The sequence below is a fragment of the Podarcis filfolensis genome (genome assembly GCF_964270895.1).
Source record: "Podarcis filfolensis genome assembly, chromosome: 9".
Lineage (NCBI taxonomy): Eukaryota > Metazoa > Chordata > Lepidosauria > Squamata > Lacertidae > Podarcis > Podarcis filfolensis.
The window spans coordinates 6,608,045-6,625,134 of record NC_139610.1 but is presented as its reverse complement, the minus strand read 5'-3'; the positions used below and the strand labels follow the sequence as shown (position 1 = coordinate 6,625,134).

The following is a 17,090-nucleotide window of genomic DNA, read 5'->3' as shown; positions in this document are numbered from 1 at the left end:
AGCGGATGCGTTTGTTCAGGCTCGCTAAAGCCTCTATAATAACTGTCCTGGTATTTCCCCCTTATTCCCTCATAAAAGATAAGACACGACAGTCTTCTATAAAAGTATAAAAAGACTTTACTCACATTCTGTTCACAGTCGGATCCCAGAAGGCAGACTTAGCTTAGAAAAGTAACATACACCTGGAAACTATCTCATAAGGAGACAGTCCCTTTGTCCTCTCTTGGCTGGAAGCATCTTTGGCTAAGCAGATGTTGCTTCTTCGATGCATGTAGTCAAAGAGGGAGAGATGGCTGCCCTGCTCTGTGCTTTTGTCATTACCTGCACAGGTGAGGCCACGCCCACCTCTAGTCACATGCAGAGGAAGTCTGCCCCAGCCCAGAAGGAAACAGGAAGTTTACCTGCTGGCTGGACAAACATTTCTCCCCATGTGTAAACACGTTCACTCTAGGAATGTTGTACTTGACTGCTCTTGTGTTTCACATCCCACAGCAAGGTGTACTGCTTCACTTGCTCCCAAATGTGGTAAGTCAGCTTTGCTGTGTTTAGGGAGCCCTCCTACTCATTCTTCTGAGACTTCTGCCCCCAAACCCTTCCCTGGGTCACAACTTAGCTTCCCCCAAAGAATCCCGGGAAACATAGTTGGCCAAGGGTGATAGGAATTCTAGCTCTGAGAGCTCTAAATCCGAGAGCCCATGTGGCGTAGTGGTTAGAGTGTCAGCCTACAACCTGGGACACCAGGGTTCAAATCCCACTCCCTCAGCCATGAAGCTCACTGGGTTACCTTGGGGACCAATCGCTGCCTCTCTCAGCCTAACCTACCTCACAGGGTTATGGTGGGGATTCAATGAAGGAAGAGAGAACCAGGTTAGCCACACTTACGTCCACAGAAAAGTTGGAATATAAATGAGATAAATAAATATGCATGGGATTTGAACCTGTGGCCCTACAGATGTTGCTGTGAACCCCAACTCCCATCTCCCTAGTCCATTTGCTTTGCTGGAGTCCAATAACACATACTGCCCACTCTTTCTCTGCACTGTGGCCATACAGAGCTGTTGTTGCTGTTGCTGTTTATGTTGGTCCAGCCCAGGCTTCCTCAACCTCGGCCCTCCAGATGTTTTGAGACTACAATTCTGATCATCTCTGACCACTGGTCCTGCTAGCTAGGGATCATGGGAGTTGTAGGCCAAAAACATCTGGAGGGCCGAGGTTGAGGGAGCCTGGTCCAGCCAATCCTGGTGAAAATAAAGCATGAATGTTTTAACACCCTGTGAAATAACATTTATTTTTTGGAGCAATATATTGCTTTGCTCATTTGAACTAATCTCCCCAAACGCAGTTCAATATGCAGCTTGCCTGATTCAGCGTTAACAATAATGTATTGCTTAATTTAAACCATTCATAAAAAAATATCCGCAACAGCCTGTGACAGAGTCTGTTTCAGAGAGTGCAATGATCACCCGCTCTGTGCCATAATGAAAGACAAAGGGGCAGTTTTGTGCTCATTTATGCTGTGCATGCTGCAGTTGAATCGGCTTGGGAGGTTAGCTCAGGGAGGCCAAAAATTACTGGACTGGACATCAAAGGAGCCTTCTGGATCCAGCCAGTGGTCCACCTAGTCAAGAATCCTGCTCTCACAGTGGCCAACCAAATGCCCCAGTGGTCAGCCCATAAGCAGGACCTGAGCACAACAGCATTTAAACTAGTTCTGGGGATCATATTTTTAAAATACTCACACGATGTCTGGGGAGACACTGGCTCCACCCACTCCCAGCTTTGGCCCCACCCAGCATCAACATGTGGCCCTAGACAGGACACACACACCGCCCAGTGAATGAGGCCCCAAATGCAAAACATTAGTGGGATACAAGGTTCATATTTTTACAAAATGAATGCTCTGACACAAGTCCTTCAGTGTTGTCATGAAAAAGAGCACACAGGGGGAAATGAACTGCACACCTGAAGCAAGTTTGGCAGTCTAAATCTCCATATTGTTAAATGAAGAGCAATACCTTGCCATATTTTTGCCTTTGGTTGGAATACGGAATTTATATGGTTTCAGTACATTGTGTCTATACCTGAACTGGTCTTGGATGTAATGTTGTTCTACAATTAATCATTTAAACCTTTTCATACGTTCCTTGCTCAGATAAAATTGCACAATGTTTTTGTCTGCAATTTTATCTGCAGTACAGTTTTGCTGCATTATGTTGTAATGTGGTCTATTGATGAAGGGCAGCGTATTAATTTAATAAATAAATAGAGTAAAGTAAAATCTATTCATAAACACCACCAGACAAAACCATATGGAGCAAGAACGTGTTGGCCATGAGGTTGTTGAGTCATATTAATCATGAACAGCCCCACAAACAGAAGCAAAGTCTGTGCGGTCTGCCTCACCCCCTGGGGACCCGTTTTTCAGAGATGGTGAGAAACATGGCTTTTTAAAATCACAAGTCCAAAGAGTAGAAAGATGCCTCCTTCCATCTTCGAGAGATCACTAACCTACTGGTGGTCAGCAGATATAGAATTGCTGACAAAAAAGATTGGCACTTGCACCATCAAAAATGGACAAAAGACATAACTCAACATTCAAAGTGGTTCCAGAACTCCTGAGCACAGTTACATCCCCACCACATAGGCGAGTATGTTCCTCGCACCTTCCGATCCCACCAGCATAAGGGGGAACCAGATCTGAGCTAGTTGGATCTGGGTTATAAACCAGTGATAGGCCACCTTCAAAGAACTATGGACTGTGAACTGGTGTGCACGACAGATCCTGGGGCAGCAGTGTGTGCATGTGCGGAGGTGTAAGTGACTTGCTGACTACCACCAGATCAAGTTCATCGTTTGTGTTGAATAGCTTAAAATTATCAGTTTTACTGGGAGTGTGAATAAATTAATTGCAATTAATGGTTCTCTTAGTGGGCCATGCAAAGTGCCCTTCAGAAAGAGTCTATTTCAGGGGTCAGCAAGGTTTACCTTGCCTGGGCCGGTTCACTCCAGTGGAGATCGCTCTGTGGGTTGGATTGTGCATGCGAGAGCGTGTGCACCCGCAATTTCTGGCATCTGTGTCTGTGCAGACGCGATTTCCAGTGACTGCATCTGTGCAGATGTGATTTCCAGCAACTGCGCATGCGCAGACATGATTTTCGGCGCCGCGGAAGCGAGTCCCTGCGTTGCACTGGTTTAGCGCAGTGCCAAGTGGGCGGCTCGGTTCGGGGGCCGGCTCGGGGGCCGGTTAAACGACCCCCGTGGGCCACTTGTGGCCCATGGGCCTTAGGTTGCTGACCACTGGTCTATTTTGATTGAGTAAGGAGGAAGACCTGCGCTGCCTTCACTTGCTGGGTGGGTGGGTGGATGATTGCTGACCTCTAGGCCTCGGGACTCTTCCCAGACTTTGCACCTCCGCTGCCACCCCCCTCCCCAGCCCTGTTCTGCCCTCTCCTTGAGCGCCTTCGCCTGGCTAGAAGGTGCCTTTGAACTGCCAGGATGCCTCGCTTGCCTGAAGCTGCTCCACGGGGGAATGGACTGCTCAGGAGGTTTTTAAACAGAAGTTGGACAGTCATCTGTCACGGATTGTTGATGACGGGGTTGGACTAGATGACCCTAAGAGGTGCCTTGCAACTCTGCAATTCTGATTGCAGAGGTGGGTTCTATGGAGAGCGTCCATAGAAAAGCCACCGGCTTTTGCGCGGCGCGCACATAGCTTACTGCCAGGGCTGGCTGGCTCGCCCATGAGGTGTGGTGAAGACACTGCCTTGGGCGGCAGGATCCGCGGGGCGCGGTCAGATCCGGGTGGCCCTGGCGGCGGCTGCTGCTATGTCTGCCCCAGCAGCGGCTGCAGCTGCTACAGCTTCCCCTCCAGCTGCCGCCCCTTTCCGACAAGCAAGCACAGCGTTACTTCCTGGCTTAGCCCGCACCCTGCTCGCCCCCAGGGCGGAGAGGGACCATCGAGCAAAGCCTTGCAGGTGGTTTTTCTGAGAGCCCGCCCCCCACCCCATCCCGACCGCCGGCGTTCGTGCTCAGCTTTGCTTCCTGGTTTTGCGATCAGGAAATGCACTTTGCATTTCTCACTTCCATTCCCGGGTGTGTTTACTCAGAACAACGAGACTTACACAAGTAAGAGTGTGCACCAACTTCAGTCCTCATTTTCATTTATTGCCTCGCTTTGGCCTTCTGATTCCCCTTCTCTCCTCCTTTGGAGACACCCTCACTTGCAACCAAATCTCCGGCTTTTCGTCAGAGTTACTTTCAAAAGCGCCGGGTTTCTCGCGCGAATGGGGCGCTTTCACAGCTCCTTGGCCCGGTTGCTGCTCCTGCACAAAGCACAGAAAACTAAGGTAGGCGTTGGAGGGGGTGGGCACAGCCAGACCACCTAATTTCCTCTCCTTGAATTGTGTATCGTTCTGAACTGCGTACTGAGTGGGAGAAACACCGTATGCCAACAGCAGTGCGATTTATGCCGTGGCCTTTGCTAGAAGAAAGGCGCGTCTCTTGCGCGCGCGCTTATAAGACCCTCAACAAACGATTATTCTTGCGGGCGCAATTTTCTAATGCGCCTCAGGTTCTCGAATGCCTCGGGCCAGCCCTGCTTACTGTTCAGAGAGGTCAGTGTCCATTGCCTTGCTCTGCCCACTTTTTGTTCCTGACAGGCTGGTGCAAGACGGGTCGCCACAATAAGATGTGGCCCTTGGGCTAAATGCCCCCCCCCGCCAAGGACAAATGTCACTTCCAGCACTCTGTCCCGCAACACGTCCCCTTCTTTAAATTATCAAGTACAACCTGAAAAGCAGCCTGTCAAGCTTATTCTTTTAGTGTGCGGGAGGCTGGCTCAAGGGTCCAGTTCTGGCAATTAAACACTTAGGAGATTTTGCTGGAACTGAGTTCAGGAGGAGGTGGCGACGAGAAAAAGGAGGAGGATTTGCACCAGGACCCTTCACGAAGCTTCTGGTTGCAACAGCTGATTTTCCTCTCAAATATCAGGATCGTGTGAATTATTGTGCCGCGTGGGGGTGAGGGAGATTGTTTTTAATGAGGGCCGGAGATTATTTCGTGTTTTTATAATGAATGTGCACTTTGTGCTTAAATCAATCAAAAATATTAATTAATAAAGGAAGCGGGAATAATGGGGTGGGGGTGGGGCAGAGAGGAGGCAATGAGAGTAGGTCGGGGAGGGAGGATCAGAGGGATCTCGACGGCTCCTGCCTTCCATCCGTTCTGATCTCCTCCTGGATCCCCAGATACAATTCTCTGCTCAGCTATTTGCTTCCAATTTGCGCCTCAAAGGCGGATTAAATAGTAATAATATTAATAATCATAACAGCAGCAGCCCACCCGCCGGCTGGATTGCTGCGGAGGGCGAAGGAGGGTGACTTGGAGACATATTGACGTGATAAATATTGCATGGTCTTTACTTGGGGGCGGGCATAGGCTGCGATTTCTACATCCACCCAAGGAGGTGGGATAAGCCAGGCGCATCCCCGGGCGCCTCGGGCGCGCGCTTGGCCTCTCCTAGTAATAGAGATTGTGATTTTTTTTATTATTTTTTTTCAAGTGGGTTGGAATTGAGGAGGTGCGGGAGGAAGGGAGAGGAGGGGGCGAGCTCAGCGCCGCCGCCGCCGCCGCTGTCTTCAGGCAGACCGTGGGCTAGGAGGCATCTCCGGGGCCGGGGAAAGCCTCTCCGCCGCTCTTCTTCGCGCTCGGGACGGGAGCCTCCATGGCGGCGCCTTCGGTCCTGCGCCGGGAGTTCCGCAGGACTCGTCCGGTGGTGGGGTCCCTCCTGGTGATGCTGCCGCCCTAGAAGGGACCCTTGGGAGCCCAGGATGGAACGGTAAGGGAGGCGGGCAAGGCTCGGGCTTGCGTGAGAGAGGGGACATACTTCCCGCGAAGGAACCCAGTGAAGATGGGATGTTGGTACCCAAGGCGGCTGCATCCGGGGAGATGAGCGAGGAAGGATGCGCTCGCGGGCGCAGGGCAGAGTCCGCTGTCGGGGCTCAGAGGACTGTAGGGAGGGGGCTGGGGGGGCGCTGAAGCTGCTCCCCCCGGTTTGCAGACCAGAAGGCTCTCCTAAAGCGCAGAGTAAAGGCTTGGGAAGGGACATAGCAGAGCCAGGCTGGGAACACAAAGATAAACCGCCGTGCACCTCCCGAAAGGAGTGGCTGGGTGTGTGGTGGGGCGCGGGGGCGGGGGGGGCAGAGGTGTGAATCTCTACGTCTCTCGTAGCTTTAGAAGGGGATGGGACCCATTCATGGAGAGGAGGGGGCTATGGAGGTCTACTAGCCACGATAAGCGCGCTCTGCCTTCACAGTCGGAGGCAGTGATGCTTCCGTTGCTGGCAACGCCGCGAGGGGAGAGGACTCTTGTGCTCGAATCCTGCTGGGGGGGGCTTCCCATAATGGGCACCGGGGGGCCAATGTAAGAACAGGATGCTGGACTGGATAGGCCACTGGAAAGGACCCCCAGGGGCCATCTAGTCCACCCCTGCCATACACGATTACATTATTCTGATATTCTTATCTCCTTATGGAGGTTAGGTTGTGTAGAGGGTGGGGTGACGTCGAGGGGCTGCCGTCGGGGATAGAAACCGGAGGAAGTCTGCGCTGGGATCTACGGGGGTGGATCCGTGTCACCTGGAGGACAAGCGGGGCTAGCTGGTGACAAGGAAGAGGGGGTGTCTTGGGGCTGATCTGCAAGTTGGACGGAGAAAGAGAAGGAGCGAGGCAGGAGAGGAGAGGGGCTGGCTAGAGAGAGAGAGGACAGCCTGCTCTCTATCATTTGGAAACCCCTTATTTTTCTGGGCGCTGGCAGTCAAACAGAGAGAGCGGGAAAGAGGCTGGGTGCTCCTTTTCTCCTGAGAAGCCCCTCTCTCATTTACTGACTTTCCTGCCCCCCACAGAAAGAGAGTAAGGTTGCAATCCTGGGTACAAGCCCCGCTGAATCCACGGGGAGTCACGGTTAGGGCTGCAGCCTCAGAGGCACCTTGAACGCTCTGGCGAGGGAACCAGCGTCGCAGAGCTGGAGGGGCTTTGCTTCCCAGCGCCCGGGAAAGGGTGGCCTCGCAGAGAGCGCGCGGAAAGGAGGGAGGGGCCCGTGGCTCAGCTCCAAAGCCCCTGCTGGGCATCTCCAGGTAGCGCTGCGAGAGGCTCCCTGCCTGAAATCCTGGACAGCCGCTGCTGCCCCCCAGTAACGGCAATACGAGGCTAGATGGATTAACGCGGCCTCCTGCTTTGGCAAACGGAGAAACCCGAGGACTCCCACTGCCACCAGCCCCAGCACGCGTGGCCAATGGTCATGGGTGATGGGAGTTATAGTTGAGTGGCCGCGGTGTTTTTGGAGGTAGGAGACCGCCTGCTGGCTGTGCTGTAGACCAACTCTGACCGTGGTCCTCTGCTTTCTCTCCCCGCACCCTTGCAGGACTAAGATGCTGTCGGGGGCGTCCCCGCTGCTGCTGCTGCTGCGCTGTTGGCTGGCGGCGACCTTCCTGTGGGCCCCGATCCGCGGCTGCCCGGAGCCCTGCGCCTGCGTGGACAAGTACGCCCAGCAGTTCGCTGACTGCGCCTACAAGAACCTGGAGGCGGTGCCGTCCGGGCTGCCGTCGAACGTGACCACCCTGAGTCTGTCGGCCAACAAGATCGCTGAGTTGCGCAGGGGCTCCTTTGTGGAGGTGACGCAGGTGACCTCCCTGTGGCTGGCGCACAACCGGATCGGGGTCATTGAGGAGGGCACCCTGGCCATCCTGGTGCAGCTGAAGAACCTGGACGTCAGCCACAACCAGATCGCCGACTTCCCCTGGGGAGACCTGCGCAACCTCAGCGCCCTCCAGCTCCTCAAGATGAACAACAACCGGATGTCCCACCTGCCGGGAGAGGCGTTCCGCACCCTGCGGGACCTGCGCTCCCTCCGCATCAACAACAACCGCTTCTCCGAGGTGGCCGAGGGGACCTTCGACGCGCTCACCTCCCTGTCCCACCTGCAGATCTACAACAACCCCTTCAACTGCACCTGCCAGCTCATGTGGCTCAAGAACTGGACCGAGAACACCTTGATCTCCATCCCAGACCGCAACGCCATCACCTGCGCCGCTCCGGAGCCCTGGAAGGGGCTCCCTTTGGCCAAGGTGCCCTACCTGCACTGCGCGCCCCCTAGCGTCCGCTTGAGCTACCACCCCAACCTGGACCGCACCCGGCTCTCCTACGGCTTGGCTCTGGCCTTGCACTGCCACGCCCTGGGCCTCCCGCAGCCCGAGGTCACCTGGAGGATCCAGGCCGCCGCCGAGACCCTGGAGATCAAGGCGCCGGCGGCGGAAGGAGAAGGCAACGCCCTGCCCTCCGACGGCTGGTCCAGAGGAGACCGGGAGAGGTTCCAGGCCTTCGGCAACGGCACCCTGCTCATCCCGCACCTCAGCAAGAAGGAAGAAGGCACCTACACCTGCCTGGCCGCCAACGAGATGGGCAGCAACCAGAGCTCGGTCCACGTCGCCGTGGCGGACGCCCCCGCGAAGGACTCGGCGGGCTCGCTGGGGGACCGCAAGGCCCAGCCCGGGGATCGGAAGCCGGAGGGCAAGGCCTCCAAGAACAGCGTCATGAAGCCCGAGGAGAGGACCAAGCTCCTTCCGGAGAGACCCACGCCCAGGAGCTACCACGCGCCCGGGCCCCGGAACGCCAGCGGGCCGTCGGGGCCGCCCGTCTTGGCCAAGCAGTGCGGCTCGAGCGAGGCCCCCCAGTACGTCTCCAACCACGCCTTCAACCGCAGCGGAGCCCTGAAGCCCCACAGTTTCGACCTGGGGGTCATCGCGCTGGACGTCTCGGAGAGGGAGGCCAAGGTGCAGATCACTCCTTTCTACGCCCAGCCAGAGAAGGTCCACCTGAGGAGGCTCTACCTGTGCGAGGCGGGCCGGAGGGGCCACTCCCTGGTGCAGTGGTCCCAGATCGAGGAAGGGGTGAACTCCTACTGGTTCCAAGGCCTCAGCCCCGGCACCAACTACTCCGTCTGCATGAGTTACGTCGGGGAGGACTGTCAGGTCCAGGTGGTCTTCACCACCAAGCGGGAGGTGCCCTCGCTGGTCATCATCGTGGTGGTGAGCGTCTTCCTCCTGGGCCTGGCCACCATCCCTCTGCTGGGCGCCACGTGCTGCCACCTGCTCTCCAAGTACCAGGGCAAGACCTACAAGCTCATCATGAAAGCCCAGAACCCGGACCAGATGGAGAAGCACATGGCGGCGGACTTCGACCCGCGGGCCTCCTACCTGGAATCCGAGAAGAATTACGACCCCAGTGAGGTGGGGGAAGGGGAAGGCGAGGAGGAAGAGGAGGAGGAGGAGGCGAGGGCGGAGGGAGAGGCGGAGGGGCGGAGGGGGCTGCCTGGGGGACGACAGCTGGAGAGAGACGAGAGCCTGGCCGCCAGCTCCATCCCGGAGTCCCAATCCAAAACAAACCCGGAGGAATTCGAGGTGGGCTCCGAATACAGTGACCGGCTCCCGCTCGGAGCCGAGGCTGTGACGATCTCCCAGGAGATCAACGGCAACTACAGGCAACCGCCCCGTTGAGGCTTCCCTCGGGCGGTTCCCGGAGCTCCGGGCGCGCAGAAACCGAAGGGAAGCGCCCTTCTTCACTGGGGCTCGGGCACCGCTTGCCTGATCGGCTGCGACCTTCTCTGGAAAGGTTCTTCTGCCACCGGGAAGGGACGTCTCCCCAACACCGAGAGCGTCCAGCAGCCGGCGCCTAAGGCTGGCTTTGTTCAGGGGCTGATTTTAGGAGGGATCCCCCCCCGGATTTATAGAGATGTCCTAAATATTCGGGCAAAAGAATGGATTGGGTATGGGCAACACAGCCTGGAGAAATTCATTCCCCCCCCTTTCTTGAAAACCCTCTATTGCATATGCTCCAAACACAAAAGCTTACGTTTTCCACCCCACCCCATCACCTGTCTTCTACAACGCACCCCCTTTCCCACACACTCCCTCCGCATTTTCGTGGATTTGATAGACTGGAAACTAAATTGGTTAGGGTCCGCTCCCGCACCAATATTCTGAAATACGCACCCCACTTTTCCCACGCGCCTCCGCGTTTTTGCAGATGCAACTTCTTTTCTAAAATTGAAATTTACAATTGGTTATGGTTTGCTTTTTTGTTCTGTTTTTTTTAAAAAAGGAAATTAACGAAAATACGACGACGACAACGCATTAAAAGTCGTTGGCCCTAATCTGGGAGCGAGAGTCTCCCTTGGCGTTTAGGGAAAGGGTGTCCATTTCAGTTCAGGAGGTTAATGGTGCTGGACAGCTCCCGAATCCCCACCCCCGAATTGCCTTCCCCTCGCCAACCCCTTAACCCCGTGTGAAGGAGCTTGCGGTCAAGGAGGTCAGTGAAATGAGGATCCGTGCCAGGCAGCGGCCCAGATCCCCAGCTTGTCTCATCGGCTGGTCAGGATCACCTGTGTTAAATAAATGGAGCCGTGCTGTAGATAAATGTGTGTTATGTCTGTGCGTGACTTTGGACCGCTGGTGGACGCGTGGAGTTTGAGTCCTAAGGGCTCCCAGCTCCTGGTCTGGATACTGACCCCCTTCCCCCCTTCCTGCAGCCCTGTCTGAGTCACGTCACCTCCACGAAGATCCGTATTTGCTAAATGTTTATTGGGTAGAGTAGTCTTGCTTCTAGAGAAACGTGCTTGCCCTTGATGTGGTTCTGTGATGTTCAAAGGCAAAAACGATGGGAGGTCCCGGTGGGTTGATTTTTTTGCTGTGTTGAGAGTGGAAACAATTTAAATATCGTTTGCAAAGGGTGCAGTCGTGCTTGGCTTGGAATGATCATGGTGGATTTTGCCTCTGTTAAAGTAGAAAGAGAGAGAGATATATATGCAACCCAATGTCAACTAAGAAAGCCAGCACAATTGTCTCCAGAGCGGAGAGGAAAAAAAATAACGATGGTATCACTAATGTGTGATTGTTAATTATTATTGTGCAAGGAATCCTTTAGAAAGGAACAGGCTGAGCAACGATAACCTTTTTTCACCGTGCCTCTGTATGTGGAAAGTCAAGAATACTGATAATAAAAACAGACTTAAAAGTGGACATTCGGAGCCTTGTTTTGTAATTTGCAAATTTGCAAATAGGCAAAGTGTGTTATGTTAGATTTCAGAGCCGAGAATGAAAGCGGCGCTAGATCGAAAGGGAATGTCTGAGCAAATCTCCCCAGGATCCGTTTAGCATGAAACGGAGCTGGCGATCAAACGTTGCACCCAGATGCCGCCGCGGCTTTGAACATTAAAACAGCTGCGCTGAGCAAACCGCATCTATTTTTCAGGCTCCCCACCCCCGGCCCACCCCGGAGTCTTTAATACCCAAATCATTCCCTTTTTAAAGGATATGGGATTCTCTAGGATGTCTCTACCTGCTATGGATTTTTATGGACAGGTGAATGGTATGGATGTCCTTTTATGGGCGAGGAAGAATGCAAAGTCCGCAGTTCCTGGTGGGGTGGAATGGTCAAAAGAAAAAGAAAAGGTGCCCGCACTTATTCGCTAAGAAACATAAGGCTGCCGCAATCATACCTGAAAGTCTTACCTGAAAGTAACCTCCAGCAAACGCAATGGAACTTACTTTCGAGTAGGCATGCATGGGAACTGCCTTGTAAAACACAGGTTGTAGTCAACAAATTTTTACTCAGAGTAGACCCATTAATGTCCATTGATAATAGAGATCCATAAATTTGAATGGGTCGACTCTGAGTAACCAGCAGTTGAATACAACCCAACGTGTCTTCCGCTGCAATTCCCGTGCATGTCTACTCGGGAGAAACTCCGTTGCGTCCAGTGGAGTTTACTCTCGGGTAAGAGGGGTATGTCCTGTCCATTGCAGCCTTCTTTTTCTTAGGGAAGAAACTGCCATAAATGAGGTGTCAGACTGGACACGACATTTTGTTTGCGGTGTTTTTAAAGTGGAAAGACCCCTAAAATGAAAATACCCCTCATCGCTTCCTATTCTCACCCTAAAGGGGGGGCGGGTTCCTGTCGTCTGGACACGCTGCCCTGGCCTACGTCCCACAAAGGGCACTCTGGCTTTGGATGACTTTGAGTTTGAAAAAACCTGCCTGGGCCGAAGAACAAAAAAGGATGGCCGCCACGACCTAATCCTAGTCTGCTGCGTAGAGAAGCAGAGCGACGTAAGCCCCCTATCATAGAATCAGTTGTAGAGTTGGAAGGGGTCTTGGGGGTCATCTAGTCCAACCCCCTGCATTACAGGAATCACGGCTGGTTCAGGGAAACTCTCAGCCAGGCAAAGGGTGCGTCGCCCATCCCAGAGCTGCAGGATGTTGGTCTATTAGGGTCAATGGAGCTCCCACCCCACCAACCTCAGCTGCCCTCTGCCAGGACCCACCTGCCTACCTTCTCCCAATCCCTCCAGCCTGGAGGGATGGCTCTTCCTGACAGCTTCTTCAGCTCCCTTGCGGAACCCAGCGAGGGGGAGCAGGACAGGGACGGCGATAGGAATTCGTTGGCTCCGCGTGTCCGTTGGCTCTGGCGCCCCCTGCTGCTGGCCTCCTTCGCCATCTTAGTTCCAAGGAGCGCCCACTAAGCACCACCGCCCAGAGCCGAGCCGCGCAGCTTGCGGCAGGTCTCTCCGCTGCGCGGAACAGCTTGCATATGGCGCGCGTATTTGCGCAGGGCTGAATTCCAACGCGAGCGGAGTCTCGCGCTTGGGACCACGCAAAGGGAGCGCGTCCTTCAGGAAGCGCAAAGGAGGCTTTGAGGGTGGGGACCCCCGAGCCCTCCGAACCACCCGCATCCCACCTGAGGCTCGAACATGCCTCTTTCAAGACAACAGTTAAGCACAAGTAGCATGCTGAGCATATGTGCAGCCAGCCTTGCCTTATGCACCGAGACTATCGGTGTGCTCTGCCAGGTCCCACAAACTGACCCAGCCTATGCGTTTTTCCAAACTGCTTTTGGGAGCAGGAAAAGCTCATAGTCCTCAGGGGCTGCAGCACAATCCTGTGCCCGTTTACGCGGAAGTAAGTTCCATTGTGTCTGCAGCGGGTCTTCCTTCGAGTGTGCAAAGGATTGCAGCCCCGTGCATGGAAAGGGATGCCAGGATCAAAGCCACAGGAATTCCTACTTGGCTATTCGCTTCCAGATAGGAAAAGAGAGAGAGTGTGAAACACCGTTGATGTGTGCAACAAAATGCATGTTTATTTGTTGCTGTGCATGCACCCAGCAAAATACATATCAAAATACATATCTTGGGCTATATCATGCATTTTCTTGGACGGAAGTAAAATCCAAATACGAACACATGAGAAGCAGCCAGAACCAGATCCTTGAAAGGTATGTTTTTCTTAATTTATAAAAATATTTATATACCACTATATCATCAAAAGAAAAATATCAAAGCAGTTCGCAGCAATAAAACGAAAAAATATACAATAAAAGGCATATATAAAAAGGTTTTTAAACCCAACATCTATTAGCAATTGTGGAAAGATGTATTCTTAATTGACTACGTAGGCAGTCTATGCCTGTCTGGCACATATCGGTATATGATTAGCACATGTTTGTATTATGTGCGCACAGCTGCCGTTGTGTGCATTTAGGTAATTTTAGATTCGAGACTGAACAGCACAATCCTATGCACGTCCACTGAGAAGTCCGTCCCATGGAATTCAGCGGGGTTTTTCCCCCAGAAGCGGGCATGGGAGTTGCAGCCTTAATGGTTACACAGTGCAAATTGTACCTTACTTAATACAAAAGCCCTACTGCATTTGGGAGATCTTCCTCTTGACCATTCCGCCGCGCAAAGCTCTGGACTTCTGCCCCCAAGTCCTCTCCTGCCCAGACAGCTGGGTCTTTCTAAGAGAGGCTTCTCCAGGGCCAGGGCAGCGAAAACGGACGAATAGCGAAATGCCTTTGGATATCAATTACTGCCAGACAAAATTAGCAGGATGGTGGCGGAGCAGAGCAGATGGGCCTTGGCTCGGATTCCGCATGGCTCCTGGGATCTCACGGGAAGGGTGTGGCCGCTTGCCAGAAACACTGGGGCGCTTTGTGCGCGGCCCTCGTTTCAAATGAATTGTGTGTGTGTGTGTGTTTACCTAAGGACGGGGCTTGCATGTGCGCGGAAGCAAGCTTTTAGGGTTCACGCTACTGTGAAGATTTACAAGCACACGCATCATGTGCATAAGCAGCAGTTTTAAATGCAGGCGCGGGGTGTGAGTTAGTTAGGGAGCTGGGCGTTTATGCAGAAGTAGGCGTGGGTATTCCTGCTCCCATAGAATTGTGCGCGTGCATGCAAGAGTTTTAAATCATACAAACACACAACCTGCATGTAGCACAGAGGCAGTGTTTGTGTACACGCTCTTGTAAAAAGCTGCACGCGCACACACTCATGTTTTAAATGCGTCTGAGGTGTGTGTCGCGGGGGGCTTGCATATCAGCAGAAGTCGTTATTTTATTCAAGCTCCCGGAGGGTGTGTGTGTGTGTGCTCTCCCCCGAAGCTAGGGCACCTTTGTGATCACAAAGAAGAGCTAAGTGGGTTCATATTCCTTCCTTCTTATGAAATTTAATCTGGATGATTGAAATTTCTACGGAATCTTTCCAAGCTGCCCTCTAGGTTTCCTCTACTCTCTCGGTAAACATGCCCTCCCCCGACAGTTGTTCGGCGAGTTCCTCGCCCACCGAGCGGGATCTTCTCTCTGGGATAAGACCCCACTGATGCAGGATCACGCCACCCCTCGTCCCCTTTAAAATCGGTTTAAGCAAAGTGGAATAAGCTCTTGTGCACACGTTAATACAGATGAAAGAATCCCTTCTCCGACAAAGCATCCACTGGAAAAACTCGGCCCTCCAGATGTTTTGAGACTACAGTTCCCATCATCCCTGACTACGGGTCCTTCTAGCTAAGAATCATGGGAGTTGTAGGCCAAAAACATCTGGAGGGCCGAGGTTGAGGAAGCCTGGCTTAAAGCATCTTTTGGCTGTAGCCAGTCTTGAGCTGTGCAACCGCATCTCTCCGATAAGAAGGTAAGAAGAGACTGTTGGATGAGGCCAATGGCCCATCTGGTCTGGCACCCTCTTCTCACCGTGGGCAAATACCCCTAAGAACCTAGGAATCTCGATAGACTGCCCCTGGACCTGGAGGCTCCATCAAAACCTAAGAGGAGCCGGCTGGGTGAGCCCAATGGCCAACCTAGTGATGTTCTCACAGATGCCAACCAGATGCCCCGTAAGCAGAGCCTGAGCACAAGAGAAACTCTCCCCTCCTGTGTCTTCCAGCAACCTTCATTTAAAAGCATTTACTGGCTCGTTTGCAATGATCATTTGTAGCCACAATGCCAGGGTTTTGGCACGCCCATGTGTGCTTTAGGGGCAGAAACTGACGAGCCGCCCTTCCAGCTCTTGGTCCTGGCACGTGGCGCATCTCTCTCGGGGCGCTGGTGGAGGAGGAGCCGGAAAAGGCCGTGCATGGGTTGGGGCAGCCGCGTCTTCCACGACAGGGGTAAATGATGTCATCTCCTGAGCGCTGTTGGCCAGGCGAATAAATCTGCCGTTCACGAGGGTGGGACGGGCGGGGGAGAGTCCATGAAATGTACCGAGAAAACAGAGCTACATTAGCACGTGGGTTAAACGCCACTTACTCCCCCAAACAATAATCAAAGCCCCTTTATTAAGAACAGCTCAGATGTCACAAAACAGCAAGCAAACTTTTGCGTCCACTAGAGCTCTTTGTCCATCAGGCTGGATAGGAAGTCTGGATGCTGCCTTAGACCCCGACAGACCAAGTGGTCCATTTAACTCAGTCTTGTCTCCAGGGTTTCCGACCACGAATATTCCCAGCCCTACCTGGAGACCTGCGCCAAAGACCTTCTCCCCCTGGGCGATAGCCCTTCCCCAGTCAGCTATCCTTGCTTTTAGATAGTTTGTGTATGTGTCCGACCGACCACAAACCTTCTTAGACACAACCCCTCCTGCCAGGGAATGAAGGCTGGGGGGTTTAGGACCTACAATTCCCAGCAGCCTTCACAAACTGCAGCTCCCAGGAGTCTTTGGGTCAAGCCATGGCTGTTAAAGGGGAAGAAGAGAGCTTTCTGTGGATGGTGCAGATGTGACCACTGGCCATGCTTGCTGGGGCTGATGGGAGATGAAGCCCAACCACATCTGGGGTGGCCCCAGGCCTTCTACATGCAAAACAAGGGGCTCTGGATGTTGAGCAGAGTTCAAGGAGAGGGAGGGGAAACTGCTGGTTTGGAGTTAAAGTCCTAATGTCTGCACATGAAGAAGAAGAGTTTGGATTTGATATCCCGCCTTTCACTCCCCTTCAGGAGTCTCAAAGCGGCTAACAATCTCCTTTCCCTTCCTCCCCCACAACAAACACTCTGTGAGATGAATGAGGCTGAGAGACTTCAGAGAAGTGTGACTGGCCCAAGGTGACCCAGCAGCTGCATGTGGAGGAGCGGAGACGCGAACCCGGTTCACCAGATTATGAGACTACCGCTCTTAACCACTACACCACTGCACTGTCCTGCACTGAGACAAGCAAGAGGTGTTATCAGACTTCAGAGACCCATTCCAGTCAGGCTGAAGCAGTGATAGGGAGTGGGGGTTGCAGCGGGTGGGGAGATAAATTTCCCCCTCTGCCTTAGTATTTCACATTTTGCTTGTACTCATACAATGGCTTTCTGGGTCAAGGTCACTCCAGATGAGTTTCATGGCTGAGCAGGGATCTGAACCCTCGTCTCCCAGGTCCTAGTCCAAGACTGCAACCACAGCACCACCACTGCCTTACTTCCGACCTCCATCCAGATAATGCAGCCCCATGGCCTGCAATTCCCTCTCCCCCCCCCCAAGGTAGGGAATCACTGGGGCAGTCATTGAGTGTCTACCTACCTCACAGGGTTGTTGCGGGAAATAAATGGGGGAGGGAGACCCATGTATGCCGCCTCAAGCTCAGTGGATGAAAAGGTGGGGTGTAAATGCAATGCAATAAATAATAAATAATAACATATTGAAGCTCAAGGATTTCGAAAATGCAATATCCTTTGCCAAAGGACGTCTGCTGGACTATGGAAAATGCATGAATTTTTTGGAATCATTGACT

General features: G+C 53.3%; 2 protein-coding genes across 4 annotated transcripts in view; one reads left to right on the top strand and one right to left on the bottom strand.

Moving 5' to 3' along the window:
- Positions 1–17,090, bottom strand: part of LOC310770178 (zona pellucida sperm-binding protein 3-like) — a 141,737-nt gene that overhangs the window by 82,917 nt on the left and 41,730 nt on the right. The window lies entirely within an intron of this gene.
- On the top strand, positions 4,037–11,071 carry ISLR2 (immunoglobulin superfamily containing leucine rich repeat 2). 3 transcript variants are annotated; one of them, XM_083630373.1, is made up of 2 exons: positions 4,037–4,346; positions 7,420–11,071. In XM_083630373.1, exon 2 carries the CDS (start codon positions 7,427–7,429, stop codon positions 9,548–9,550), a length of 2,124 nt encoding a protein of 707 aa, XP_083486499.1. In that variant the 5' UTR covers positions 4,037–4,346; positions 7,420–7,426; the 3' UTR covers positions 9,551–11,071. The 3 variants fall into 3 exon arrangements, with proteins under 3 accessions (XP_083486499.1, XP_083486497.1, XP_083486498.1); XM_083630371.1 differs by lacking the exon at positions 4,037–4,346 and adding an exon at positions 5,229–5,836; XM_083630372.1 differs by lacking the exon at positions 4,037–4,346 and adding an exon at positions 6,149–6,168.